Raw genomic sequence first — 14,869 nt, 5'->3', positions numbered from 1 at the left:
AAGAACGGTGAGATATTAATGAAATAAATGATAGTCTGGGACCACAGAGCACACCTGCACCGCTATGCCCAGCAGATTTTTACATTTTGTAGTGAGAAATCTGTGGAGAATGTGTCCAAAGGAAACGTTTTGCCATGGTTCTAAATTATGATAGAGTTGCATATATTGAGGAAGAAAATCCTTCTGCTAAGCAAATAATGCAGAATGTTTCTAGAACAACAGAACTGTCATTTGATTTTTGTTCTGATTTTCCTACTGTGTAATAAATTGACCTTTTGAACAACAAGAAAAGATTCATGGTAGTTTTAAGCTTTTCTTCTTATCAATAGCATCCTCTTACTGTTTCGTTGTTCCTCTCCTTTACCAAGCATTATATTAAGCATAGTGACATGTCTTTTTATTACCTTACAATTATCCCAATCAGATGGTTGTGGGATACAGACCTGTTTTTGTTGATTTCCAAGTAGATACTCAAGTATGTCCATATCATAAGATTATAATATCTTGTCAGAACGAACAGATTTTTCCTTTGTTGTCTTATCAGAAACTATTAACTCAGCTTTGCATTTGGAAACACTCAATACATGGTACATTTATGGTTCCAGACATCATTTTGATTTCAAACCCTCTTGTATTTTTGTTTAAGCCACCATCTTATAAGAGGGTAGTATCATTCAGTATTTTTTCCTTTTAACTATTCTTTTATCTCTGGTGTAGCATAACTGGACAGTTATGGTGCATGGTTTGTCCAGTATGTCTGCTGTCTTTTGTTCAGGGGGCTAGAGCAAGAGAAGCTGGCCTGTGTTAAATGCTTAGAGCTATTTAACATAGAAAAAAGGTGAGTTAGGAAGACTTGATAGAGATTTATAAAAATTATGTGTGGCATTGAGAGAGTGGCTAGGGAGTTCCTCCATCTCCCAAAATACTAGAACCTGGGATCACCCACTGAAGTTGAAGAGTGGGAGATTCAGAGCAGACAAAATGAAATATTTATTCACATAGTGTATAGTTAATTTGTGGAACTTGCTGCCGCAGGATGTGGTTGTAGCCGTCAACTTAGATAACTTTAAAAGGGGAGTGAAAGAGGACTGGGCTATCAGTGATTACTAATCATTATGTGTATCTGCTCCCTACAGAACCAGAGGAAGCATGCCTCCTTTTAAATCAGTTGCTTTGGGGCAGGATAATGTTGTTGCAGTCTTCCTGTTTAGGAGCAGCTGATTGGCTACTGTGTAAATACAATGCTGGACTAGAAGCCCCTTTGATCTGATCCACTATGGCTATTCTTACATAGCCATGGATTATCCAAATAGTGCATACTTGCTGGAAATACAGGCAATTTCTAATTCTTTATTAACACTGCATAATTCTGGTGCAAGAATATTGTACATGGTGAGTTTACAAGAAGGAATTCATCTTTTAAAGTATTTATTATACAAAATTAAGTAATTTTAGATACTTCATAAGTAATGTTTAATGATTTTAGGAGATAAAAATAAGGCCAAAGCCAATGGTGCAAACTAGGTAAAAATATATTTTATTACAAAGATAAAATTCCCTATATATTTCATCCGAAAGGCTTCTTCAGAGGAATCTGTTAGTCTTGCCATGGTTTTTAAAAGACGAGTATAAGTTTAATGTGACTGGTGCAGCCCTTTTATTTCTTCTTGATATGGTTTTATTCATTTCGTAGTACCCATCGTATACACAGTGCTGTACAATCCTTACCTCATTCACAGTGAAATCTTATGCATAGTTACTCCGGACTAAGCCCGTTGATTAGACTTAGACCAGAGTAATTAAATAGGATGGTAGCTTCATTTTCATAACTCGGTGAGGTGTTTTCATTTTACAGTTGAAGAATAGAGAGGCCATATTTGTAAAGATTTGAACCCAACTGCATGGACCACATGTTCGTGTATTAAATCTTTTTATTAAATGGATTACATGGTGAACAGTGCATATGTGATGGGTAGACACATTTAAATTTATTTTTTGCTTGCAGCCTATTTGGGAAATTTAGAAAGAGGCTGATATCATAAGAGCATATTTTGGGAGGAAGTATGAATTAGAATTCTGGTCAGGTTTTGTTTACATTCCAGAACGTTGAAACTGGTCTGCCTTGCTGGCTTCAGCAAAGTGCTTCGCTTCGCTCTGCCCCACCCTAACTTTGTGCACAGTTCTAGAGCTTGCAGTTTACTGACATTGCATTTCCAGTTTGACTGAAGAGTTTCTTTCACCTGCATCTGCTTGTGTTGCTCCCTTTTGGAGTTTGCTTTCCTTGAGAAACTGCTGGGAATCGCAGCCTAGTTGGGTGCAGAGGGGCATCTGTCGCAACTTGAATTATACTTACATGGAAAATGTCTTTCTCAAAGGCTCTCGGTGCCCCGTGTTTTACAGTACATGAACAGTTGGCTAGTCCAGGTGTTTCCTCTTCTGTTTGCGTGATATGTGAATTGGAAATTCAAGAGAAGAGTTGGCAGGATGGAAGAGCCGAGGGTTTGTATTTACCTATTCTAACTGCATAGCAAATATGAGGGTTTGGGGCATGGCAAAATCTTGTCTTTTCCCATCCCCTGTTAATAAATGTATTTGATTTCAGACTTAAAATAACCAGAACCTTAATAATTTAACAAGCTCTAAAAATAAGTGTTACTCATTTTTTTGCCATGAAAACATGAAAATACTGTCTTCGTATAGCATAGATTGAAGTGACGCTTTATACTATAAGAGGAAAATTCAGTGACTACATGTCTTAAAACCTTAACTTATAGTTGTAATGAAACAGTATTTAAAGAAAGAGACTGAATTTTGTGATGGAGATATTTTATTTATTCTGTGTCCATTTCCCTGTTCTTGATGTTGTAGATTTTGTATATAAAGTCAAATTCCTAACAGTGTTTGTGTCTTTTCGCAGGACAGTCGGCCCAATATGTCAAGACCTCTGATCACTAGGTCCCCTGCGTCTCCTTTGAACAATCAAGGCATTCCCACGCCAGCACAGCTAACAAAATCCAATGCACCAGTACATATTGATGTGGGTGGGCACATGTACACCAGCAGCTTGGCTACTCTTACTAAGTACCCCGATTCAAGGTAATTCTAAGGACTGTGTTGCATGTTTCTGATAGCTCTGTTATTTTAGCCACTTGTCTCCTCTATAATATACTTTTTATACAGTGTAAAGTCTATTTCTTTAAAGTGAGCACCCCATTTCTAGGTGCCTTGAAATAGGAATTTGAAAACATTTTGTTAAATGAAGCACAGTGACCAAATTCTTTGTTCAGTGCTATGCACTCTGGTCCAGGTAATCAGTTCCTCTTGTTTTTGCTTTTTGGCTAGTAGCTGGAGAGTCCCTCCACATGGCATGCAGCAGCTTGTCCTACATACCCGTGCCCTGGAGACTCTGGTGAAAGGACTTTTTGGAACCGGCAAGTGGAAGAGAGAGGGCATAAGAACAGCTTTGTGTAGGGCAAAAAGCAAAGAATTAAACAATTTGCCTAAACTCAGAGAATACAATATAATTGTTTTGGAAATTCCAAATATTATATACTTATAGTCATGTACTGGAGATTCAGGTGCATCCTGAATAACAAATTACTTAGGATCCAAATTATTTTTATCCGAAGCCAATATAAAAAATCCACAGAGATGTGCATCCCTGCAGGTTATATTGTCAGCACTAATAACCTGTTCAGTGAGATGGAGGCTAGCAAAACAAGTGTGGATTCAGACTCTCACCACCCACCGCAGGTGATTTGGAAAGTGGTGACTGAAGCTATATGTATGGTATCTCTTTGCATTCCACTTGCAGTTGGAGATCTGCGTGCAGAAGCCAACTTCTGCACAGTGGCATAATCAGAAAGATTCATGTAGTCTGAGGAGAAGGAGAATCCAATTAAAATACGAAAGAGATGTCATATTCTTACTGATCATAAAGGGCATCGTGTAACCATTTTAAGTTGTTTGGTACTGAATGGGCATCTAGAGGGACTAATACAAAACTTCAGATGAGAAAAAACTTTGGAGGCCTACATTTAAGAGATATTTAGGATGACACATTTAGTATAGCATCCCTTGCTCTTGTTTTTGTTTACATCACAGTGAATATCAGTTGTGCTTGCTTGAAATATGCAGTAATTGAATTTGTGTAAGTAATTAAATTGACCAGTGAGATATTTTGCTCTTTGGTTTTGTACTGGTGAACAATTATTAGATTCAGACCACTTGAATAGGTCATTGAATTATTTTCTCCTGAACATGTCACCTTCTGATGTCATGGAATCCCTCCAAGTCCTGATTCCCACTTTCTTCTTCCCTAAAGCATCTGTACCTCAAACCAAAAAGCCAAACCTGACTTTCCTCCATCTCATTGGAGTCATAGGGGCTTCAGAAGACTCAGTAGGAATCACTTTTGTGTCTTCAGGGAACACCTATTTTGAAATAGCTAATTCATTATAATAAGGCACTTAGCCTGGAATTTCCCATTGTTCTGTGATTGGTCCCATGGCAGCCATTTTGGGATCCACTGCCTATTTTTCAAAATCCAGTAGTGTTCACAGGCTCAACAAAGTGGGAACTCCCTAGTGTAAACAGAAGATTTTAAAGAAAATTTTATATATGTCAGAACTGTGCAGTTTTTGATTTCAGGAACTGCCCTCAGAATTAGACAGGCATATATTAAAAAATTGCACAGGCACAGACCAGCTAATCGGAAAAATTTCCAGCAATTTCTAGGCCTAAAGGCACTGAGGGGGGACCCCCGCCCATTTGGAGTACACAAATGACCATTTTCTCACCCAAATGGTCATATACTCCCAGGAGGTGCTCCCTCATCCCCTCAGTTTTTTGCTGCCACATCAGAACGATCATTCTTCTAGTGTTCATGAGTTCTCTGCTCAGTTTTTTGACCATTTTTCATTGTTCCTGTTCGTACCTCTTCTGAGATATTTCCTAATTTGAAATTGCTTTTTAAGAAACATTCCTCCTGTGGAACCAATATGACCTGGACTGATGAGCATGCCCAATGTCTTATCTGCCTTGGGGAAGGGCATACCATTGCAACTTGTAAGCTTTGCTAGCAGTTTACCCCCAAGACCCCCAGTGACCATGCATCCCAAGTAAAAGCTGCCTACCTGTGGGAGCGGGTTATTTTGAAGTTTTGAGTGCCAGGCAGCAAAGAAATTTGCCTTGGTTGGACAAAGTTTAACTTCGGTCCAAAGTTGGTTCTTCAGGTGGTTCATTCATTGTGGCCACTGTCTACCATCTCTGTTCCATCAGTACCAGTATCGGATCCATCCCATAGATAATCTAGGACTCTCAAACCACAGCCGTCAAGGTCATAATTGTAAACACCCCTGGAAAAGGCCAAACATAACACTTGGCACAAGGGGAGACAATGTTCCATTCTGGCACAGCTCAAGAGAACTTCAGAACTGGCTCTGCCACTGGGACTGGAGGAACTTCCTCTACCATGGATGCCGTCCTTACATTCTTGTTCTCCCATGCTTTCACTGCTTACATATGACATTAGGTCTGAAGCGGGGGATCCTGCTTACCTATTTCTAGGCTGTTGGATCCAGTGACCCAAACTTCATGGCCTCCATTCTGGTTGTGGCATCAATATCACTTTTGCTATCCCAACCCCTTCCCTCAAGAATGGGGAAGTTATGCAAGGCCTCCTTGCTAGGAAACGAGACAGGCCTCATTGAAACCTAGGGTGCGTCCACCAGTTTCACCCCAGTGGGCTCTGCCACACACAACACTTGTACCTTTAGCTGTCCACTCCCAATCTGAAGAGGATGAAGGTTCCCATTTCTGCACCGGCTCCAGACTACCATCCAAGATACTATGGGAGACCTGGACCCCATTTTTCCAAGTGAAGATTTGTGTTGCTACTCAAATCACCTGGTGAGGATGGCTCAGTTTCTGGACATCACTTCTACAGATCACTTCTGCAGATTCGAGGCCTAGACATAAAATACTGGGCAGATTGTTCTCCAACTCATTTGGGTCTGAAGCCTTTCCTCAAGAAGGTGTCTTGGATATTTCTAAAGCTGTATGAGAGAAGTCTTCATCTATTCTCCCTACCTCTAGAAAGGTCAACAATATGCACAAAAGATTTCCTATATATAAACCTCTAATTGATATTATTTGTATATGAGTAACAGCTTTCTGGAATTTGCACATCAACATTCAGATCCACTGAAATCAACATGTCCAGACCTCCACTTCCTCGGCCTTTGGAGTGGATTTTAATTGCAGGGATATCATAAACCTCATATCCTTTAACATTCAAAGAAGCTGATTTCTGTACCCAAGTCTCCTGTAAAAATAAAATCTCACGAGAGTACAGAAATGTTTGAAAGTCTGGATCATACATTTTGTTAAACCAACCTCTCAGGTTCCAGGATAGTATCTTTAATTGTCAATCCGAGGTTGTTATTTGGTCCAACTCTCCTTTAGAGTCAGAATAGATACAAGCATTTTTAAATACGGGTTCCAGGTTTTGTGTCTGTGGTTCTGGGAACATCTAACACCTTGCTTCCTTTTTGGGGGCCTGTGGATGGTTGATGTAAGTCCCTTTTTTATGTTGACTCCTTGTTGGCTTTAGGATAGAACAGTGGTGGCAAACCTTTGGCACTCCAGATGTTATGGACTGCAATTCCCATCAGCCCCAGCCAGCATGGCCAATTGGCCATGCTGGCTGGGGCTGATGGGAATTGCAGTCCATAACATCTGGAGTGCCAAAGGTTCGCCACCACGGGGATAGAGGCTGGAACTGGGCAAACGTGGTTATCAATTGGATTGTTGTCTTGTGTTTGCCTCAATGATGAAAGCGGAGTATAGGTTGGAGGAACTTCCTTGATTTGTAAAAGTTTATTTTTCAAATGGTCCAGTCTGTCTGTAATAGGGGCTTTTTGATCTGTAAATGGGAGAAGTGGAAAGGAGTTTATTAAGTTCTCTTCAACTGAGTTCTCAAGGCATATATGTTCAGAATCAATGGGAATCAGATCTGCAGGGTCTGACCAATTAATTAGGACTTGTTGAAATTATTCTGATGCAGTTTTCTTGATTCTACCACCTGTACTTCCATGGATCCAAATAGGTCTTGTTTTGAAAACAAAGGGGTTATTACCAATACATTATTTGCAAAAACTTGAGCTGGAAAACCCCCCATGCTGCAATATACATTTTTCTGCAGTAATAATGAGAGAAATCTTGGATTTTTAAATGTAAGCATGACTTTCTGTAAATGATTTGAGTTGTTAAGCAGCTCTATTGAACTAATATCAATTGCAGGATAAGTTCCCACTAGCAGAGCCCTTAAGTGGTTTTGTACCAGTCTCTTTGTATTCCATCGAGGTAAATGCCCCTTGTATCTGCATGTTGATAAACAGATCTTCTGTGGTTGCAAGACCAGGTTGTGGTTTTTCCTTTGATTTTCAGTTGTTGGATTCACACCAATAGTATTGGTGGCCTTCTTATTAGTAAGGGTGCTGGTGTAACAAGGGAGTTGATAATGATATGAGGCTCTTCCCAAAGTTTCCTTAGCCAATTTTGAGACTGTTATTCCTTGTCGAGCAACTGCTTGAGATATATTTTCCAGTTGCTTATTAATCTGTTGGAGGGAGTTGAAAATTAGCTCTACTGTCAGTGTGGAGAGCTTTCTCACCAAGTTCCTATTATTCTCAAACCTATCTTCTCCTTGTTGAGTTGTATCCAAGTCTCCCTTAATTAGCTCCTGTGCACCTTCCTCTTCATCTTCTGCCAAGGGGCTAAACCGATTTGAGATAGGAACTGTATAGGCAGTGGAATTATAATTAGTAAAAAAATCTTCTATTTTAGTTTGCTTACTTGTCGGTGGAGGCGATAAATCCTCTAATTCACGCAAACACTTTCTTGATTTCATCTCAGCGTCCCTGACAGGCTTTAATTGGTTCTTCGGTACTTTGATTATTCACCGGAGCTAAACTATTCAACAGGTTAGGTCTTATGCTGCTTATTTCTCTTTAATTATTTAATCCTGTAGATACTGCTTATTCTGCATAGTGGCTGAAAAGTTTTCAGTTTTTGGTTTTCACTAAAATATCTGTAGACCAAACATATATGCTGCCAAAGTCATTGCTATCAGCTCCTGGCTTCTGCTAAGTATTGGTTCTCAGTGACTTCGCCTCTTTAGCTTTGTAGTAGATAATTTTTTTAAAATCACTCCTCCATACAAAGAGGAAGAAACTGCATTGCCTCCCTCTAATCCTTTAGGACCTAGAGTACAGCTGGTTCCAAAGAAGTCATTAGCCCAGGAAGGGGAGTCCATTAGACTTTGTTAGCAAAATATGTGAATATGAAGTGATCCTTAAAATAAACAGGTAGAACAGTCTGTAAACTCCCAACAGTGAGCAAAGCAAACTCCACATTCCCGACCAAACATTAAAAAAAACTGCATAGAATTAAAACCGCCTTTATTTGCGGAGTGAGAACAACTCCCTCAGCGCCATCTTCCAATATTGTTATGAGGCTCCTCAACAATATGCATTGGGTGCAATAGGATGGGTTCAATTCTTCTTCACATACTCCTCTAGCTGACACAGAAAGAAGAAAAAAACTGATGCCATTAGCCATAAATCTTATTCTTCTTCAGCTTTAAACCTGAGAATTGCTAGCTACCAAGCAATACTGGGAAGCTATGACGTTGTGAGGAAAGCTTTCTGCATTCCTAGATATTGTCAGAGTATAAAAAGTCTTTAGCAGACTTGATCCATACTCAGACTACCAGATTATCTAAGAAGCAGATTGATGTAGGGCAACACTCTGCAGATACATCTTCTTCCACTCTACAGCAGTTCTAGCTCAGACATGTAGTACAGTGGAAGGTCTCTCCTTCGAAGGGTCTTCATTGCTTTCTTCACAAACTAATGACATTTTTCACAAATTAAGAACTGCTGAACAGCACGTTCTTTTGGCATTACTTGGGGACAAACACAACAATATAAAACCACTCCCAATGCAGACATCAACCTCACCACAGATACCAAAGACCTTACCCGCTTCAGCACTCTCAACAGTACTCTTCTCAAAGGGCTTTTCCCCAGAATCCTCAGCAGACCAGGTGGATAGGCAGGAATCACCCCAAATCTGCTGCAGAGAAGCAGTTGTCTAAGGGACAAAAATCTTTTTTTTTCCTATCTCAGTTATGGGCATCAGTCCCAACTCCCTTTCTGGATATGCTGTCTGCTTTCCATTCAGAGTGGATGTGTATCACCTTGGACTCATGAAAACTCCCAATTATCAAGGAAGATTACCAGTTACAACTCCATGAGATGCCTCCCTTACCAGGGTGGAACGCTTTTTCTGCTGGATACAATTTTTTTTTAAATTGTACTCAGAAATACGGTCATTACTGGACAAGACTAGAGTTCAAAAAGTACAGACATTCTCTGTCTTATAGGTTCTTGTCCAGATTTTTTTCTGGTAGATAAAAAGGATGGGGGGGGGCAGTATCCCATTTTGGATCTTAGACGGTTGAATTTTTCCTTACACTTAAAAAAGTTTTGAAGGGTTATGTTGTCTAGTTTTAAAGTTTCTTAAATTAAATGATTAATTAACAGTTTTAGATACGCAAGATGCCAACTTTCATGAGTCCATCCATCTACATCACAGCAAGTGATTCATTTTTCAATAACAGTTCTCCCTCTCATATTTGACACTGCCCCTTGTATACTCACAAAATGTCTGGCAATGGTAGCTGCTTTTTAAAGATCCCCAGGTTTGTTCCATCTACTCCTGCTTAGATGATTGGCTCCTTGTGGCCCATTCCAGAGAAGACTTACAACAGAAGTTATACTTAACTGTTTCCACCTGTCAAAGGCTAAATTTAATGATTAATTGGACAAAATTAAAAACCCTTATCTGCTAATAAACAATTTACGCACCATATAATAAGAGCAGCATTATTAAAAACTTGGAAAAAATACGACTGTAAATTATATTCAGGTATGCCTTTATGGGTCTCTCCACATGAAGTATACACAACCCAAGTAAGAACTGGTTGAGATATTCAGTTGTTGTTGTTGTTGTTGTTTATTAGTTTTATATACCGCCTTCCCGCAGAGGGCTCTGGGTGGTGTACAACATGGAAAATGTAGACACATATAAACAGAGCACATAACAACATACAAATATAAATATATATCAACACGACTCTATTAACATTAAAATAACTAAAAACCCATTAAAATACAGCGTTTCAATATATAATAACAACAATTTATATAAAAGAAAAATATGAATATAACCATATACCTATATGTGGTATATAATTTTGCATTTGCATTTGTATTTTGTTTTCTTTTTATTGTGTTGTTTCTTTTAATATTATTTTACTACTGTTTTCTCTTTATTTTACTTTTTTACTTTTTACTGTTATTTATTTTTCTTTTTACTTCTTTATTTAATCGCTTGTCTTTACATATATTTATTTTTAAATGATGCAGTAGCTGGACGTGCCTTTAGTTATTATGTAAATAGTAGACTGAAATTTTTGTATGCATTGTATTTTATGAATGTTGAAATAAAAACTTATTGCCAAAAAAAATGTGCTCAGCAGAATTGAGAGTTGCACTCATGATTGGTCACTAAATCTAGAATACATTACTCCAGTTTTTGCTCAGTAGGGTTACCCTTCAGTGGATTTGTTTATCACAAGTCTCCATGTTAATGTCCCTTGGTTTCATTCCAGGGCAGGCATCAACCCCCTTTCTATAGGAGACTCATTCCAAATACTATAGGTGGTCTCCTTTTTCTGAGCTTTTCAGCTAATAGAGAGGGTGGTGGCCAATATTTGCAAGGAGTGTACAACCAGTATTCTTTTTACCCATTTTTGTTTGCCCTGGCAAGTGTGGTTTCAGATGCTTTTGCAACTGTCCAAGGGCAGGTTCTCTTACCTGCCAATGACACCTGTTACATATAGGGACTGTAGTGCACCATGTTGTCAATTGCCTTTACTAGAGATACATGTACAGTCGACCCAGCACCTAGCTTTTTCCAAGCGTGTACCTGAGGTGCTTTGCGCGCATAAACCCTCCACTAAACTTTCCAATGGACACAAGTGGAAGCGTTTTACATCCTGGGCAAATCCTAAAAGGGATATTAGCTACCATCTGCTCATTGTGTTTGGTTCTATGGGGCAGCATCCTCACAAACTCTATTAAGGTGGATTGTGCCCCTTAATGTAAGGGCACATTCCACTAGATCACAGCTGTCTTTGGCAGTTTTCTTCTGTGGTATATGCTAAAGGATATTTGCAAGGCTGCAACTTGGTTGTCAACAGACGCCTTTTAAAGTCACTATGCTGTGGATATAGATACCAGATGAGACACATCAGTGGGGAAAGGAGTCCCACATTCTCTCTGACAATGAAAGCTTTGCCCCACCTCTAAAGTGAGTTAACTTACTAGTCTCCCAGTGTGAGACTTTACAGAAGACTGAAGAAGAAAATAGTGTTGCATTTACTTGTAACTGTCGTTCATTGACCTGACTTCAGTACAGGCACACATTCCCTCTCTCCTGCCCCACTGTGAGCTTTTTATAGGTCTTATTTTGTGGGCAGCTTGGTGCACAGTAGCACAGGAGGGGATGAGAGAGCACCACCCCAAAGCATGTGACTGTTTGAGCGGGAAAACAGTCTTGTGCATGCTTCAAATGGGAGAGGCTCCTCCTCAATGCTTGTAGGCCTAAAAATTGCTAGAAAATTTTCTTATCACCTGACCTGCACCTGTGCAATCCCAATATATGTCTGGACAGAAGACAAAATGTTGAACAACATTTACAAATAAGTGCAACTCTGTTTTTCTTTTTGATTTGATTTTGATTTGACTTTTAATTTATATACTGCCTTCCCCCAAAGGGCTCAGGGCGGTGTACAACATAGTAAATAACAACAGTAAATACAATAGGCATAAAGCAACGTCAGTTACAACAATTTTTGCATATTTCCACTGAGTGATATACTTCTTGCTGCGAGTGTATTCCCTAGAGCAGGGGTCTACAACCTGCGGATGTCCAGATGTTCATGGACTACAATTCCCATCAGCCCCTGCCAGCATCATTTTGGCAGTGCGGCCACATGTTACTCCAACAACTGGAAATTACCCTTTAAATCTCCAGCTGACATAGTAGAAGAGGTCTTGGATTCTCTTACCCATTTGCATCCACAGTACTCACACTAGGTAGAGTGGACAAAAGGGTAGGATGCCTTTTTTTCTTCAACAGGAGATTTGAAGGATACTGTCCAGTATGGGTAGAAGTAGTAACTATTCAGAAGTGCACAACATTTGCTTGCAAGACCAGTGTCTGGCTTGGAGCTCTGGGTTCCTATGTGGTTTGTCTTGGAACCATGGGAGAGGAAAGAGACTTCTTGAAGAGGCAGAGGTAAGGATGAATACAGACCAGGAGCTGCTAATAAGTTATCTCTTATAGAGAGCGTTTAAGAAAGTAAAAATTATCACCAACAGACCTAAGACTGTCTTCTGCCTATAAGACCTCCAATTGTTTGTGGGGTGTGGGGGGACCATCTTTACCAGAGAACTCTGAAAGAAGGAAATTAAACATTATTTTGAATAAGTGAAGGTTAACAAATCTTATCAGTCGATCCCAAGTGCTGAAGATGCTAAGTTTTCAGAATTCTTAGTACAATGGTATGGACACTTTCGTTATTGTTAAATGTGAGGTTATCTTTTTTGCCTTGAGTTAGGAAGCAAATTAACTGGAGCATAATGGCAATTGTTCAGTGTGGGAAACTAGGTTTTCCTATGGATTATAAATATTTTGGAAATGACTTGCATTAATTTGTATCCTGTTAAAACTTTTTGTAGATTGTTTGTAGATGCTGTGGTTTTTTATATTGAAGAAACATAAAATCCACATATTAAATGTTATGAGAAATTAGCCCCACTACCTACATTTGCTTCCAAGTGAAATGGCTTCTACTATGTTGGTATCTTCTAAACTGCTTTATAGTTGCTAAGGAGTTCATTATACTGCACGTGTATAATTGCAGGACTTAGCAGACTCTGCTTTTAGCTTTTCAGCCAACACCCATGGCCACCCACAGGGCATGTTTGAAGCTTCAGAGTTTAGCTGCCAAGTTCTAGAATATTTGTTGCTGGCTGTGCTCCACTTTTTTTTAGCTGGCTTTGCATTTGGAAAGGTTTGTCATTTGCGGGATTCCTTTTCCAGTGACTTGTTAAAAGGGAAGGAATGAAGTGAGGAAGATCCTTTTGGTTCACATAGTATATTGCCTTCAAACTCACGTTTTTATGTAAGAGTTCTTGAGAAGCCAACAAACCCAATGCATTCATGGCATGCGGACATCATAAGGTTGCCCATTTGTTGCCTAGTACAATTATATGCCATCCCTTATCTCTATTTTTGCATCCAGTATTTGCATCCTAGTCTTATTTCCCATTGTATTCATATCTGTGCCTGTGTTTTTTCATTATCTCTGTACATACAGACTATCTTGGTTTTTGTCCAAGATTTTTTTGTAACTCTATAAGTATAATCCTGAGAGAAACACGAGCATATTATCATTCTAAGTCCCTTCAATTATGTGGTGGTGGTTAGATTTGAATTTTGATTCATATGTGAAAGCCACAAACTGGTTCATCTCAATTTATTTATTTACTTCCATACTTACTTGATATTTGCCATAATTAGTGGCCCTTCCTGTCCTGTCATGTGCAAAGCTGAACATGGCTGGGATGGGCTCAGAGTAGAGAGGAGGCAGGGATCATTCATCTAGTTATGTTACAATGTAGAGATGTTCTGGGTTCTTATGAAAATCTATGTGACATGGCAGACAGGACTATATCAGTAGAACATGCAAATATTGTCTGGCAATCAAACCCAAGTGAAAACTGTAGACCTTTCATCACTGACTAATGTTTTGTGAGAGTCCATCAGGTGATTTATTCGTCATGAGTCAGTGTTTGTGGCTGATATTTTAAAACAGTAACTTTATTGCATCAATTAGTTAACTTAAAGAATCAGTTTCTTCCACCTCCTGTAAAAATCTATTAATTTCCTTTCCACTCCCACAGTTCTAATCATGACACCTTCCTGTGCCTTTCTTGCCTTTTTTTACTATATGTAGCCACTTCTTGTTCTTGATTACTTTTGTCTGTTCTTCCCTACTGCCTCACCCCCAGTTTTATTCTAATCACTTTTCACTTTTAATTATTCCCCCATATTTCAGAATAAAGGTAGTGTTTTGATAAATGAGAGCAGATTTTAGTAATGTTAAGCCCATAGATTTTAAATGTTAATAATCTTACACTATTGGTATATTTATATTGGAAGCCATTTAAGGTGCATATTTTATTGTCTGTTAAAAAGCCAGAATAAAAGTATGTATTCCTCATGTTTCTTTTATGATTATTCTTTTTTAATGACCTAATCAAGTTCTGTTAACATTCTCCGGAAATCTGAAATCAGAAAAACACACTCCTTAGGGATTTGGTGTAATTTGAGAAATTGGTAACCTAAAAGATTTTTATTTTTTTAATTGTCAGAGTTCTTCCTTTATGATGGGAGATGATATTCCAACAACTGTATAAACATATATAACCCAACTTATTCTGACAACATAGGATGAGTTTGTTTTATTTATTAAATACTAGCAGTAAGGCCCATTGTGTGAGAAAATACAACGGGCTCTAGAAAACTGTTGCTGGTTATTTCTTTTCATTGTTCACTGAAATTATTTTTATCCCCCCTCCCTTTTGTGGCTACCATTTGGGATGCCAGAAAAATGGGCACAACCGAGATAGAATTATGTTCTTTTTTTATAGACTTCAATAGAAGCCTGCGT

General features: G+C 38.8%; 1 protein-coding gene across 1 annotated transcript in view; it reads left to right on the top strand.

Moving 5' to 3' along the window:
- The window catches only part of KCTD1 (potassium channel tetramerization domain containing 1), a 56,611-nt gene that overhangs the window by 28,681 nt on the left and 13,061 nt on the right, over positions 1 to 14,869 (top strand). Inside the window, exon 2 of the mRNA XM_048508539.1 lies at positions 2,918 to 3,096. Within this exon, the coding sequence (XP_048364496.1) occupies positions 2,918 to 3,096 (179 nt within the window). The remainder of the gene's footprint in view (positions 1 to 2,917; positions 3,097 to 14,869) is intronic.

Source organism: Sphaerodactylus townsendi, linkage group LG09 (assembly GCF_021028975.2).
Source record: "Sphaerodactylus townsendi isolate TG3544 linkage group LG09, MPM_Stown_v2.3, whole genome shotgun sequence".
Classification (NCBI taxonomy): Eukaryota; Metazoa; Chordata; class Lepidosauria; order Squamata; family Sphaerodactylidae; genus Sphaerodactylus; species Sphaerodactylus townsendi.
Note: the sequence above shows the minus strand (reverse complement) of the source record. Positions and strands in the feature narration are given on the sequence as shown.